General features: G+C 39.3%; 1 protein-coding gene across 2 annotated transcripts in view; it reads right to left on the reverse strand.

The window, feature by feature from the left end:
* The window catches only part of DENND3 (DENN domain containing 3), a 113,723-nt gene that overhangs the window by 23,257 nt on the left and 74,741 nt on the right, over positions 1-15,725 (reverse strand). For both annotated transcript variants that reach the window (XM_027844952.1, XM_027844942.1), the window contains exons 14-16: positions 7,871-8,124; positions 4,146-4,316; positions 1,532-1,661 (exon numbers count right to left, since the gene is read on the reverse strand). In XM_027844952.1, coding sequence (XP_027700753.1) covers positions 1,532-1,661; positions 4,146-4,316; positions 7,871-8,124 — 555 coding nt within the window. The remainder of the gene's footprint in view (positions 1-1,531; positions 1,662-4,145; positions 4,317-7,870; positions 8,125-15,725) is intronic.

Consider the following 15,725-nt stretch of genomic DNA (forward strand, 5'->3'; position numbering starts at 1 on the left):
TAAATCTAGCCTCATACTAGCTGTGTGACCCTGGGCAAGTCACTTAACCTCTATGCCTAATCTATTTGCCAAGAAAACTCCACATGGTGGCATTTAGAGTCAGACATGACTTAACAAATGAACAACAACAACAGCAACAATTTCATAAAGTATCTAGCATTTATATAGTGGTCTAAGGTTTGCAAAATGCTTTATATACATTATCTCATTCAATCCCCACAATAACCCGGTGAAGTAGGTACTGCTATTATCCCCATTTTACAGATAAGGAAACTGAGGCAAACAGAGGTGAGATGACTTGCCCAGGATCACATAGCTAGTAAAGTGTCTGAGGAAGGATATGAACTCAGGTTATATATGATGACATGAACTCAGGTCTTCCTGATTTCCAGGCTCAGTGCTCTATCCACTGAGCCACCTAGCTGCCCAACACACACACACACACACACACACACACACACACTCACTCTCTCTCCTCCCTCTCTCTCTCTCTCTCTCTCTCTCTCTCTCTCTCTCTCTCTCTCTCTCTCTGTCAGGTTTAACAATCTAGGAAGATTCTCCATCATGTCATAGATTCATGCCTCAGGAATATAACAAACTTTCTATTGCTAAGTCCAGTTAAAAAACGGTTGCCTCGGCACCCTTCAGAAGAGAATCCCCAGTCACCACTCTCTGATCACTCTGACCCTTATGAGATGACCTCTTTGGTGATAGCACCTATGGATTTATTACTTGAAGGAAGTCCCAGAACCCTCTTCTTTAGGAAGTATGTTCTACTACTACTCTGTTCTGCGTGTTAAAGGAGGCCTCTTTCCCTTCTCTTCTGCCATATCTCTTTCTTCCTGACACAGGGCAGGACCCCCTTCTTCACTTTGTTTTTTACCTTGAAGCCCTGATTCTACTCCTTAAAGGAACATTTTATTCTCCCTGATGGCCTGGAGAGTGAAGCCTTGTTCCTCTCCTTCTCCTACAGAAAGAAGACCTTCCTGCACTTTGGGTACAAGTGGTAGTCACTTGATGAGCATAAAAATAACTATCTCATGCACATGCTATGCACGTCATTGCAAAATTCTCTGGGTCCTGCTGGAAATGAGATTTCCAGTGCTGAATCTTGAGAATTCCTGTGGTCAGCCCTCATGGCAAATCGTTCCAGCAAATCAGGACAGTCTTTAAAGAGTTAACTGTAGGTTTTAAAAAAGAAACAATTTCTATTCCTATTTTCTAGCTGAATTTGCTAATTTGCCTTGTTCATTGTACACCGATAGCTGTACAAAAAACAAAGAAGATTTTTCAGCGGATCATTTCACAAATGAGCAATAATAGCAAGTAAACTGCACACAAAATAAAGAACAAGACATTAAATTAATTCTAAAGGAAAAATAATCCCCCCTAACTTCAAAACCCCCTCCATTTAAACAATCCCTAGAAAAGATTTGAGACAATCAGGGCAATGATTTTGAATGATATAACAAAATGCCCATTAGATTAGAAACAGGATTGAATATTGCTATTCCAAAAATATTAATCTTACTTTCAGTCTTCATCTTATCAAAATAAGATAATTTGGAGGCAGCATAAATGGCATTCGGTGACTGAAGTGCACCAACCACAGCATCCATTAGCAGAACATTGGTCAGTGCTTGCTGGATATATTGGGGATCCTAGAAGAGAAAGAACCAGCAAATCAATGTCAAATTATTCATCTGTTTAAGGGTGGCAGTGCTGCATGAGGATGAGTCATTATTATTAGTAACCCACACAACCTTCCCATAACCAACATTAATTTGTAATACCATTGTTAAAAACATAATAACGAGGGTGGTGGTAGGAGGTCAACATGGATAGCATATCTAAACATGACTATGATAGAAAAACAAAAGGCATAAATAAAATTCTAATAATAATAATAATAATAAAAGCAATGACAATAGTCAGTATTCATATAAGGTTTTCAAATTTACAAAGCACTTTACATATGTTGTCTCAGTTGATCCTCACAAGATTAACCCCTGTGAGGTAAATGCGATTATCATTCCCTTTTTACAGATGACAAAACTGAGGCAGACAGAGGTTAGACAGTTTGTCCAGCATCACACAACCACTAAGTATCAGAGGCAGGATTCAAACTCTGGTCTTCCTGACTCCAAATCTAGCACTTACATTCATTCTGCTCAATCCTGCTGTAAGGTTAGGCCAATTAAAACCAATTAAAACCTATTCAGTTCAGTCCTTACACTACCTGCCACGTGGCCGACCCTCCCCAAATATTTTCTTTTTCTTTTGTTTCTTTAATTAATTTTTAGCTTTCAACACTCATTTCCATAAGCTTTTGAGTTTTCAATTTTCTCCCCCTTCCCACTTCCCAAGACAATGTGATATAGGCTCTACATACACATTCATATTAATCCAATTACTTTCATTCAACACAGCCTAGGTACCCTACCTCCCTCCTCTGTTCAGATAAATTCTTCTGGAATTAAGTATCTCCAGTAATGCTGTAAGCGACTTGAGGACAGGTTTATTATTTTGTCTTCTTTATCTCTGCCCCCCATGCCTTACACATAGTAGGTGTTTAATATATGCTTCTTGAAATGAAGATGTTTTTACAGAAACAATTAATAATATATTTCTATTTTTAAGGCATTAAAATAACATAGACTGAAATGTCCTATGCATTTGAGATTTTTGTATAGATTTTTTTCTTACTCTAAACTCAATACAGCCTACACTAATGAAAAAGAAAACACGTAACATAGTTAATAAAACCAAATGGATAACTTCCCAGCCGGATTGGAAGGTCACAGAGTCACAGAATTGTGAGATTCTTAGTACTCTCTCCTTCCTTTTCTGCCTCTCTACCTCCATCCCTACAGAAGCAGAAAAAGGGCTACAAGATAGGTGCCATTTTGTGGTTTTGTCCAGTTCATGCATAGCTGTAGCCAGAAATGTCATTACTTGATCAAGTACCTCTTTGTGCTTAGCTGGAACCACAGGCACACTTTTGAACCTAGGCACACACTCAAAGCCTTTCCCATGTGGTGGGGTCCACTTGAGCTTATTTTTGGTTGATTTCACTGGGTCACTTCCATGCCATGAGGAGGCATCAGAATAATAGGGAAAGGATGTAGTTGTGTATTGTTGGAAATAGTAACCAAGCTGCAGAAACCACATGTATAACATACCACAAGTCAAAAGATAGTTTTATACATTTAGTTGGAAAAAAGTAGACTAACAAATGTTAAAAGTATATGTATGGGGGGCAGCTAGGTGGCGCATGAATAAAGCTCCAGTCTTGAAGTCAGGAGGACCTGAGTTAAAATCCAGCCTCAGACACTTGACACTTAACTAGCTGTGTGACCGTGGGCAAGTGACTTAACCCCAATTGCCTCACAAAAAAAAAGTATATGTATGGGCAATTAATAGATTTGGGCATACAGTATGTTTCAGTGCAAACCTCAATGATTAGGTCTTTTAGAATGGGCCCAACACTGTGGACTGAAAAAACTTTTTTTTTCTCTTTTTTTTCCTTTTTGGTGAGGCAATCAGGGTTAAGTGACTTGCCCAGGGTCACACAGCTAGCAAGTGTCAAGTGTCTGAGGGCAGATTTGAACTAAGGTCCTCCTGACTCCAAGGCCAGAGCTCTATCTACTGTGCCACCTAGCTGCCCAACTGAAAAAAACTTTTAAGATTTTACCAATTATTTTAAGTGTTTACAGCCACCTCAAGGGAGAGAGGAATAAAAATAAAAAATAAAAAAATCTCAGATGAGATCTATTCTTGGTTGGCCAAAGCCAACACAGTCGAGCTTCTTTGTAACTTCTCCCTCTTACCCAGAACTAGAGCAATGGCAGCCACATGAGATAGTTATCCACCCAAGCGCTACCAAGTCTTTTTTTGGAGACAGACGGGCAATATGGTCTTTTCAAGATTTTGATAATTAAGACCTCACTGGACCTAATGCAGAAACAGCTTGGTTATCTGCAGGAGACTGCAATGTGGACATCAGGTTCAAATGACTGTATTTTATGGGACCAGTGCCTAAGAGCTCAGCAGTTTGACATTCTGGCAAAAGAAATTGATGTGATGAGATCAGCATTGATGAAAAGAAACAGACAAATAAACAATTCAACCTCAACTTCTCTGACCTTATAATCATCAGCCATTTTCTTCCCAGCCCACATCTCCTTCACCATCAGGTGCCAAAGATCACACTCTGTTTTAAGATTAGCTTCAAAGACTTCCTTTTTGGAAACAGTTTTAATTTTTAGAGTGGGTATCCTCAGAACCAGAAAGGCTACAGTTGTACTTTTCACTTCCTGTAATCAAAAGGGAAAGGAAAAAAGGTGGATTATAGACTTCCATTATTGTTGTTTAGTCAATTAGTGGTGTCGGCTCCTCATCACCTCATTTGGGGTTTTCTTGGCAAAGATGCTGGAGTGGTTTGCCATTTTCTTCTCCAGTTCACTTACAGATGGGGAAATTGAGGCAAACAGGGTTAAGTGACTTGCCCACGGTCATACAACTAGGAAGTATCTGAGGCTGAATGTGAACTCAGGTCCTCTTGACTGCAGGGCTGGTATTCTATCCACTTCATCACTCAGCTGCTCCATAGACTTCCAAAGCACCTCCCTTCATCCCCCAAAATCTCCAAGATAAAACCAAACCTTTACCAATTTAAACTAAATGGAGAAGAAAGTAAATTGAATTTTTGTTTGAATTAAAGAATATTCTTAAAGATTGCAGTGTTGCCATCTGTTAATTAATACATACTTGAAGGGTGGCCAAAGAGTTCATAGATTCTACAACTGGAAAGAACTTCAGAGGTCATTTAGCCCAGCTCTTTCATTTTACTGATGAGGAAACTGAGCTCCAGAGAGGTCAAGAGATATGCTGAGGTAACAGCTGGTTAGGGGCATGGCTGGGAGTAGCATCATTTGAGAGCTGCTTTAATAAGCAGGGGAAAATTACAATTAGGAGCATACCAGTTGTTAGCACATAATTGATTTCTTAGAAAGCTTTTTAAAAGAGTTTAGTTTCTTAAGTACTTAAATACTTCTTAAGATTTCTAGCAGGAGGTTTGGGAAGACTGGTCTCTGAGGTCTCTTTCAGTTCTAGATCCTATGATAATAATAATAATAACAACAACAACAACAACAAAATATTAAGGATTTGCATAGCACTTTAAGGTTCACAGAGTGCTTTGTAGATATTATTTCATTTTAGAATCACAATAACCCTGTGAGGTTGGTGCTATTATTATCCCCATTTTACAGTTGAGAAAACTGAGGCAGACAAAGGTTAAGTGACTTGCCCAGGTTCACACAGTTAGGAAGCATCTGAGGCCAGATTTGAATTCAGTCTTCCTGACTCAGGCCCAGAGCTTTATTTATCCACTGTGGCTAATTATACAAGTAGTATAAAGTTTCCCATTTCCTAGACAGAAAAAAAATAATTAGTTTTTGAATAAACTTTGAATTTAAAAGACAACTGTTAAACAAAGAATTAAGCTTGCATGCTAGAAATATAAATAGTAATAGTAACACTTAAATATGCTAAAAACTAATACCAGTAGCTAGCACTGATATTGCACTTTAAGGTTTATAAGTAAATTTCCATATATTATCTCTTTTGATTCTCACAACAACTCTGGGAAGTAGGAGTTATTATCATCATCCCCTTTTTACTGAAGAGGAAACTGAGGCAGCAGAGGTTAAGTGATTTGCCCGAGGGTCACACATTTAGTAAGTATCTGAAGCAAAATTTGAACTTAGGGTCTTCCTGAATCCAAGCCTAGAATTCTAGCTATTATTCCACTTAGCTGCTGATTTCACACTTTGACATAAAGTTGTTTCTTCTGATAAGCCTCACCAGAGATCAATGCCCTGACCACTTCATATCAACCAACCTGAAACCAAGAGTCTTGGCAATGGCAGTGACCACCAAACCGCCAGACCTGCTTCCAGTCCAGCTTACACAGTCATCACTGAGGAGTGGCCCACCTTCCTCACCCCCACCAGCAACAACTGCTGAATGAACACCAACAGGTAGATGAACAGCAGAGCCATGTAAATGGCAGCACTGTTCCTCTCCAACCTTGCCCCCAAACCACCAGTCCTGCATCTAGACAGGCCTTACAGTCATCCTCTGGTGGAGTAAATCCTGAGGACAAGGGAGCAGCCATGCTTACTGACTACCACTCAAAAGGCAAGCAAGCTGGCCTACCCGAAGCAGCAAGCCACACTGAGAGAGATAAGGCAGGCAGCGTGGGCCTGGCAAATCAGAAAGACGTCATGACCACGTCCACCATCTCCCCTCAGACCTAGATGGAGAAAGCACAGGGCCTTGAACCTGACAGCTTAGGGAACAGCAACATTTCCAGCCAAGGAAGCACCTAGAGATGCAGCCTGGCTACTGTTCCTGTAGCTGCTAAAGTCACATCTATCAAAGACCCAGAGAAGAGAATTCCAGTCACCAAAGTCCTTGGCAATGTCAAATGGTTCAACATCAGAAACTGATATCGTTTTATCAGTGGAAATTACATTAAAGAAGAGGCATGACCATCTCCTTTGATGTTGTGCCCTTAAGCTCATGGGACCCCTTCATCTGAATTGTAGTTGAAACCTTCCATATGTATTGTCTCCCCTACTAGAATGTGAGCCCCTTGAGACCAGGGACTGTCCTATTTTCCCATGTGTATTCCCGGCACTTAGCATAGTGCTTTGTATATAGTAAGGACTTAATAAATGGCTCTTTAAGGTGTGTGGGGGGGGTGGAGAGGTGATGCTTAAGAGTTCAACCTCTAGCTCAGACCTCTCTTAGACACCAATAGAGAGAATCTTAGTCTCAAAGGCCCTTGGGTTTCTTCCATATTCCCCAACTCTCTTGGATTAGCTGGTCTCATCTATCTGAGAGGAGAACCCACCTCTGTAGGAAGGACTCCTTGAAGGAACCTAGGGAAAGCTACAGCATCATCACAGAATCATTAGGATCACAGATTTAGAGCTAAAAGAGATCTTAAGATGTCAAGTGCCATCTCCTCATTTTATTATTGAGGAAACTGTAGCCCAGACGGCTGGGGACTTTACCAAGCATCTCACAGCCAGTAAGTATATGAGGAAGGACATGAACTTAGGTCTTCCTGACTCTAAGTACTCTATCCATTGTGCCAACTACTACTAAAGGAAGATCCCCAGCACTACTTCTTCATACCTCAACTGGAAGTCTCATCCACCACTGAAAGAGTCTGGTGGTGACCACGTTCATATTTGAAGAACTTCTTTGGGGCAGCTGCCATAGTCATCTCAAGGACCCTCCTCCTTGACTGCTGCTATGAGGGAAGGGTTTAGGATCTGCGAAAATCAACTGGGGGCTATGGGAAGTAAGGAAGACTCCTAGTGAGTAAGGTTCTTCTGGATGTTAGGAAGAGAGTTAGCCCCGGCTAAACAGAGCATCTTCCTGTCCTGAACCTTAAGCAGCACTCATTTAAAAAATATTATATTTAAAAAATATTTTTTAAAAAGTATTAAAAAATAATTAATTTTTAAAAATAGTTTATTTTTCCCCAGTTACATGTAAAGACAATTTTTAATACTCATTTAAAAAAATTTTTGATTCCAAATTTTTTCTTTCCCTGCTTCACCTCCCCCCTCCCTGAGAAAGGAAGTAATTTGATATAGGTTATCCATGTTCAATCATCTAGCACTCACTTTCATGAAGTGAAGGTGCCCCCTCTGCCTCGACTCAAGTTCCCCCCATCTCCTTGTGGTCATGGTTCTGTACTGTGATCAATTTTTTGACAAGTTCAAGTAAGACACTGGACTTATTCTCACACTAAGACAAGATGACAAGGTTACAATGACTTCCTCCTTACCTCGATATTTCTGAAGGTGGAAATTTCCACGTAGCCTCCTTCTGTAAGGAGGAACAAGCGCTTCTGAGTCATTGCTATCTTCCCCACTCCAAAGTTTGTTTTGACTGAGCTTGACAGTTTGTAGACACATTCATTTTTATCTAGGTGCTCGATGACCTCATGTGGAAGATTGACTTCTTGGGCCTCTGCCTCTGTCTCTTTCCAGTAGTTGTAGAAATCTCTGAATGTTTCAGGGTCAATTTGCTTCTGGTGCCCTTCATTTCAAAGAGAAGTCCCTCTTAAAATTAGAGCCATGATGACATTCTATGAAACCCAAAACTTCCATGGAACCTTACCAAAACAGCAAGATAATGTTCTAGTCAATCTAGTTCTATGAAAATGACATCTCTAAACGTTCTAGGCCAGGTCCTTAACCTGGACCCACGAACCTTCAAGTTCTATGAGAATGACATCTCTAAATGTTCTAGGTCAGGTAGTTAACCTGGGGCCATGCACCCTCAAATCAGTAGTTCTTTGAGGATGACGTCACTACAAAGGGCCTAGAATGGCCAGTAGTTGAGTCTATGTACTCTCAAGTCAGTAATTCTATACACGAATGCCATTGATAAATGTTGCAGGCCCAGTCCTTAGTTTGAGTCTACAGACCTTTAAGTTTATTTGATCTGAAAGTGACATCTCTAAATATTCCAGGCCACGGGTTCTTAACCTGGGGTCCACAGACCTGATAGATTTCAGGGGAGAGGAGGAGGAAGTCTGCAAACTTGGATGGGAAAAAATAATATTTTTATTTCAATATACTTGGTTTGCTTTGTAATTCTATGTATTTTGTTTTATGCATTTAAAACTCTTATTCTGAGGAGTCCATAGGCTTCACCAGATTGCCAAAGGGGTCCATGATGAAAAAAAAAAGGTTACGAATCCCTGCTCTTCTGCTCTAGGCTCTAGTGAAGAGCTGAGACGGCCTGTGCATAGGGCTGGAAAGAGTAACAAGATTAAATCTCTGAGCACACAGATATAGGAGTCAATTAGAAGCTGAATGCATGTTTCACATGTGGGATCTGGATGTATTTCATAGCCTGTGTTCTTTGGATGAGGCAATGGAACTGGCCCCAAGGGTGAGTTCTTTCAGGACCTGATCACCAGCAGAATGTACAAGGAGCTATCATGCTGCTTAAGGCTGAACTGGACCCATGTTGGCAGAGAACAGATCAAAGCTTCTGTGCTAATCAGTCCCTGCATTTCCATTCTGAGCAAATATAAAAACAAAATAAAACATTAAAGTAAAAAGATATATACAGAGGATGAAATCAAGTATAGATAAAAGGACAAATTTTAAAATGTGGAACGATCCTATAAGAATAATGCTAAAGTATAGCATAAGTTGAGATTGGCTAGGAAAGCTAAAGATAACAAAATGATGGGGGTTTTTGTTGCTTTATCTTGGAGAAGAGGAGGATCAACGTAGAGATAAGACAACTGATCAGGGTTGATGGGATGATAACTGATGACAGACAGCAGAGCTGCTCAGCTCGAATTTTGCTAGTTTGCTTGGGCCAAGGGAGAAAAAAAAAAGAACAAAAAGACAGATAGGGAGTTTATAAATAAGAAAATTGAGAAGAGAGTAAGGGACCACCTAGCTGTCCCTGATAAGAGCAATTCACCTAGCCCAGATATACTACACTACTGTGTGCTAAAAGAATCAGCACATATCAATGCTGAGTAACTAAACAAGTGAACATAGAGAATATGGAAGGCATCATGGGACTTGAAAAGCGCAAATACTGCCAATTTTAATAACAATAAGATAATGGAGTTCCGACCTTGATGCTTGGCCAAAATCTAGAATATATTACTAAAGGGATGATTAATGGACATCTAGAAAAGGAAACAGTAATTACAAAGAGCCAGTGTGACTTACTTGAGAACAAGTCATGCAAAAAAAAAAAAAAAAACTTTGAAAGATTTTGATCAACATAAGGACAAACTATGATTGCAGAGGATTTGTGATTAAGCATGCCACTACCCATCTAAAGAAAGAGAGGTGATAGACTCAGAATGCAGAAAGAGGAATAGCTATTTTTTTATATAGCTATTACAGGAATTTGTTTTGTTTGACTATACATGTTCATAATGGGTTTTGTTTTCTTACTTTTTTTTTTTTTGGCTAGGCAATGGGGTTAAGTGACTTGCCCAGGGTCACACAGCTACTAAGTATTATGTGTCTGAGGTCAGATTTGAACTCAGCTCCTCCTGACTCCAGGGCCGGTGCTCTATCCACTGTGCCACCTAGCTGCCCCATTTTCTTACTTTCTTAATGGTGGGAAAGGAAAAGTGGTAGGGAAAAAATTTGGAGCTAAAAATAAAACTTAATTTTAAAAAAATAACAAGTCACAACAGACTAACTTTATTACCCCTTTCTGTCTGTACTTCTAATTTTGGAAGATCAGGGAAATGCTGCAGATCTTAGTAAAGCACCTAACAAAGTCTTTCATGGTATGCTTTTGAAAAAGATGGAAAAATGTGGGCTAGATAGATATAGAATGAGTTGAATGGCCAGCCTCAAGGGGAAATTACTTGTGCAACATCAGGTTGGAAGATAGTCTTTAGTGAAGTGTTCCAGATTCTGTGCTGGATAGTGTCATTTAACATTTTTATCAATAACTTGGAAAAAAGCAAAGACGAGGTCCTTAACAGATTTGCAGATAACAGCAACCTAGGAAAAATAGCTAACACATTGGATGACAGGGTCCTGATTCAACAAATTTTTGTTGATAGGACAGAATACTGGGCCAATTCTAAAAAATTAAAAGTTTGATGAAATAAGTATAAAGGCCTATACTAGTGTTCAAAAAATCCCAATGAATCAACATGCATTTATTAAGTATCTACTATGTTCCAGGCATTGTTCTAGAAACTAGAGATATAAAAGTAAAAAAGAAACAATTCCTTCTCTTAAGGAGTCTACAATCTAGCCAGTGCAGTTAGACTGTAGTATATGTAGGATATGAAGGGAAGAAATACATAGTAAGGCTAGAAAGGTAAATGGAAGCCATCTGATCCTAGAGGCAATAAGACATTAGTGGAGTTTATATAGCAGAGAGCCAACACAGTCAGATCTGTACTTCAGGAAAATCAGTCTGGCAGCTATGTGGAGGATGGATTGGAGAGAGGGTAAGACAAGGCAAGAAGAACAGAGAGTTAAGGAATTAATTAGGTTAAGGAATCAGGAGGTCAGTTGAGTATTTCAACAGTCGAGGCAAGAGACGATAGGGACCTGAATAACGACAGTGACCAAGTGAGTAAAGAGAAAGAGGAATATGAAAGAGATGTAGATGAAGGAAAAAAAAAGATTTGGCAACTAATTGGATACATGGGACCAGGGAGAGTGAAAAGGTTGTGAACGTGGGTGGCTGGAAGGATAGTAGTGCCCTTGACAGAAATAGGGACGTTTGAAAGAGGAGTGAGCATTGGGGGAAAGATAATGAGTTGTTTTGGACATATTGAGTTTGAAATGTCTCTGAGACATTCAGTTAAAAATGCCTAATGGGCAGGTGGTGATGTGGAATTAGAGTTCAGAAAACAGATCAGGACTGGATGCATAGCCCTAGTCATTATATTGGGAATTAGAAGACCTAGGTTTAAATCCTGGTTCTGCCATTTACTACCTGTGTGAGCTTGGGGAAACCAATGAAATGATCTGGACCTCAGTTTTCTCAATCATACAAAAAGGAATTCAACTAAACAGAAGTTCCTTTCCATCCCTAAAATCTATGATTCTAAAAATTTTGGAAAGATCAGTTTCAGTTGAGTGATGATGCCAAAGCCAGATTGCAAGGGGTTTGAAGAAGTGTTCTTAAGTTTTTGAACTTAAGAAGTGTTTGAAGAAACACAGCATTCTTAATGAAAATATACGGAAGTTTTAGAGGACTACAAGCTTAGTGTAACTCAAAAGTGTGCTAAAATAGAAAGTTAATGCAAGCTTAGTCTACACTGAGAGACAGAGCATTCAAGAATAAGGAAGTAACAGTACCATTTGTACTCTCCTTGAGTCAGACCCTACCTGAAGTATTAAGTTCAGCTCTGGGTAACACATTTGAAGAAACACATTAATAAATTGGTGACCACTGAAGGAAGGTAATAACCGGGGTAAGGAGCCTTGAGTTTATAACATCTGAGGACTGAATGAATGAATTGAGAATATTTAGCCTGGAAGGGGAAAATTCAGGGTGAACATGACAGCTGTCTTCAAGTCTCTGAAGGGCTATCACATATAAGAGCAATTAGACTTGGACAGAACAAACAGCAGAACTGGGGATGATGGGTGAAGGTTACAGAGAGGCAAATTTAATCTTGATATTAGGAAAAACTTCCTAATGATTACAATTATCCCGAAGTGTAATGGTCTACCTCTGTAAGTGTTGGATCCTTCCTTCTATCCCAACCAACTTGAGGTCTTCAAACTAGGACTGGATGACCCTTTCTTGGCTATGATATAGAGGGAGATTCTTTTTTGAGGTATGGGTTGGATTAGATGGCTACTAAGTATCTTTCAAATCTGAGATTCTGTATGTGATTCTACATTGACCAACCTAGGTACCTAACTTTATCTCTTTGCCGACTTCAACCCTTTCCTATCTCCCACCCTGAGTTTCCAAGAATTTGGACAGAAAACAGTACTACCCCTGAAAAAAGGTTATCATAGGACAGTGGAATTAGGGGCTTTAGCCAAGTGGTACTTACTCAGTCCCATGACTAGAAAATGAACCTATTCCTTCTCCAATCTAGGTGATTCAAACCTGCCAGCTGCTGAGGCAAAACTTCCTTTCCCTCCTACAACTCTGTTCTCTCATGTCATATCTAGATCAACTATAATCCACAGTCTCTGCTCTCCTCTGACTTTTGTGTGTGTGTGTGTGTGTGTGTGCGCGCGCGCGCGCGCATGTGCCAAGACACTGTTAAACTCCCTTTCATCCTGAGCATCATTTTATTTTCTTTTGCTTATGGTCACTCTTTGTTGTTTATCAAAGAAAAAGGTTCTCCTGGTTCACAGTCTTTTTCTTTACCCCAACCTGTGGGTCATACCTGGGGATTTCAAAATAAAACCCATGCTAAACATCCTTTAAACTCCCTGACCTTCAATTCATCAACTTTCTCACTATCCATGACCTACAAACTCCAATCTACGTTGGCTACCTAAAAGGTTGATCATACTTACACATTCCCATTAAACATCACTTCCCTGATCCTTAACTCTGAAATTTCCTTTTCTGGTCATAATCTTTTGTTTTTCCATCTCTCCCTCTGCTTTGTTACTCATAAACCTAGTTTTCAGCCTCACTGTGAGCTTCAGTCATTCTACTCCTCCTTGTTCTCTCAGTCTATCACTCATTTTTTACTTTCCTCTTTTGAAAGTCTTGACGCTATAGCAGATTAGTTCAACTACTACCACTACCACTACTACTATTACTATTACTACTACTACCATGACTACTCCACTACTACTACCATTACTACCACTACTACTATTACTACTATTATTACTACCACCACCACTACTACCACTCCTCCTCCTCCTCCTCCTCCACACACACACACACACACACACACACACACACACACACACACATATCACATTCTCTATCCTTGATTTCCTTATCCTATCACTCTACTGGTTTGCCAGACTCTAAATCATATCCTTCTCCACTCTTGCACTTAGGCTGCTAAAAGATGGGCATGCTGGAGGAAGTCACAAAAATCTCCTGATGGGGTCAGCTATAAATTCAGGTGCTTATCTCAACTAGGACTTCTCAATGCTGCAGGATGATCCTTTTCTTTTTTCCTGATTGACTATCACACTCCCTAAAGCAACTGTTTCAAACTTTCTCCTCTTTCCTCAAATATTCTGCCAACCCTGTCCATCTTTCTTTCAGTAGAGGACTTCACCTCCTGCTTAATGGAAGAAATAGATGCCACCTTTTATGAATCTCCTCTCCACATCATTAAACCCCCATACAGCATCTCCCCATTCTCTCTTCTTTAAGGATGAAGGGGCCCTTCTTGCCAACACCAAGCCCTTTACTAGTAATCTTGATCCTATTTCCTTCCATCTTTTTGAGAAGTTTATTCTTCTGATAATTTCCTCTAATTCCTGTTCAATCTCTTCCTAGCTAACTCCTTTGCTGCTGCCTACAAACATATCCAATTCTCCTTCGTTCTTCAAAAATATTCACTTGATGGTATACTGACTCAACCATTCTGCAGAGCAATTTGGAACTATGCCCAAAGGGCTATAAAATCATGCCCTTTGACCAAGCAATATCACAACTAGGTCTATATCCCAAAGAGATTAAAAAAAAGGAGATCGACCTATATGTACCAATATTTATAGCAGCTCTTTTAGTGAGGACAAAGAATTGGAGATTGAGGGGATGTCTATCAATTGGGGAATGGTTAAACAAGATGTTGTATATGATTGTGATAGAATACTATTGTGCTGTAAGAAATGATGAGCAGGATGCTCTCAGAAAAACCTGGAAAGACTTACATGAACTGATGCAAAGTGAAATGAGTAGAACCAGGAGAACACTGTATACAGTAACAGCAATATTGTACGATAATCAACTGTGAATGACTTAGCTATTTTCAGCAATACAATGATCCAAGACAATTCTGAAGGACTTATGATAAAAATGCTATCTTATCTCCAGAGAAAGAACTGATGGAGTCTGAATACAGATCGAAGCATACTTTTTCTTCACTTACTTTATTTTTCTTTTTTTGTCTGTATTTTCTTTCACAACATGACTAATATGGAAATAAGTTTTGCAAGACTGCACATATATAACCTATATCAAATTGCTTGCCTTCTCATTTGGCTGGGGGAGAGGGAGGGAGAGAATTTGGAACTCAAAAAATTTTTAAAAACAAATGTTAAAAATTGTTTTTACAAGGAATTGGGGAAAAATGAAAATATTAATTTTTTTTAAATCTTCACTTGACCCTGCCCTTTCCACTAGCTATCATTTAGATCTCTTTTCCCTAATTAAATTCCTGGAAAAAATCATCTACACTCATTTCCTCTATTTCTTCCGCTCACACCAATTTCCAATATCACTGCTCTACTTGCTTTCTCAAAGGTCAGCAATAATAATCTTTTAACAGTCCCTGTTCTCCTTGACTTCTTGACAGCTTTTAACTACTTTTAACTCCTTTAGCTTTGGTGACACTACTCTCTCCTGATGTTCTTTCTATATATCTGATCACTTCTTATTCACTTTTGTTTGCTCATTCGCTTTCTCCTTCTACCTAAGCAACTGTATATCCCCAAACCTTGTTCTTGGTGCTCTTTTCTATTGTTATGGGATTGAATATCATCTCTATATAAATATCATACATAAGATATATATCCACATGTATGTATGTATGTTTATGTATTTAGCCCTCATCTTTTTCTGATTTCCAGTTTTCTATCAACAATTGCCCACTTTTCTCCACTGTCTTCACTACCATTCTCATTCTCTTTAATATATAATCTTTCTCTGTCTACTAACTCCTTCCCTGCTCCTACAAACATGCCCCCAAAAATTACCTGATCCAACCATAGCTATCATTACATATCTCTCCTCCCCCTCCTGTCTAAAGTCCTTAAGAAAGTCATCTACACTTGGTTCCTCCCACTTCCTTCCTCTCATTCTCTTCTAAAATCTGCGCACTCTTGCTTCTAACATCATCATTCAACCAAAACTGCTCTCTCAAAAGATACCAATGATCTCTTAATTGCCTAACCTAATGGCCTTTTTCTAAGTTTCATTCTTCTTGACATCTCTGCAGTCTTTGACACCACTCATCACCTTCT

Source organism: Vombatus ursinus, unplaced genomic scaffold (genome assembly GCF_900497805.2).
Source record: "Vombatus ursinus unplaced genomic scaffold, bare-nosed wombat genome assembly UNPS02005236.1, whole genome shotgun sequence".
In the NCBI taxonomy this organism is placed as follows: domain Eukaryota; kingdom Metazoa; phylum Chordata; class Mammalia; order Diprotodontia; family Vombatidae; genus Vombatus; species Vombatus ursinus.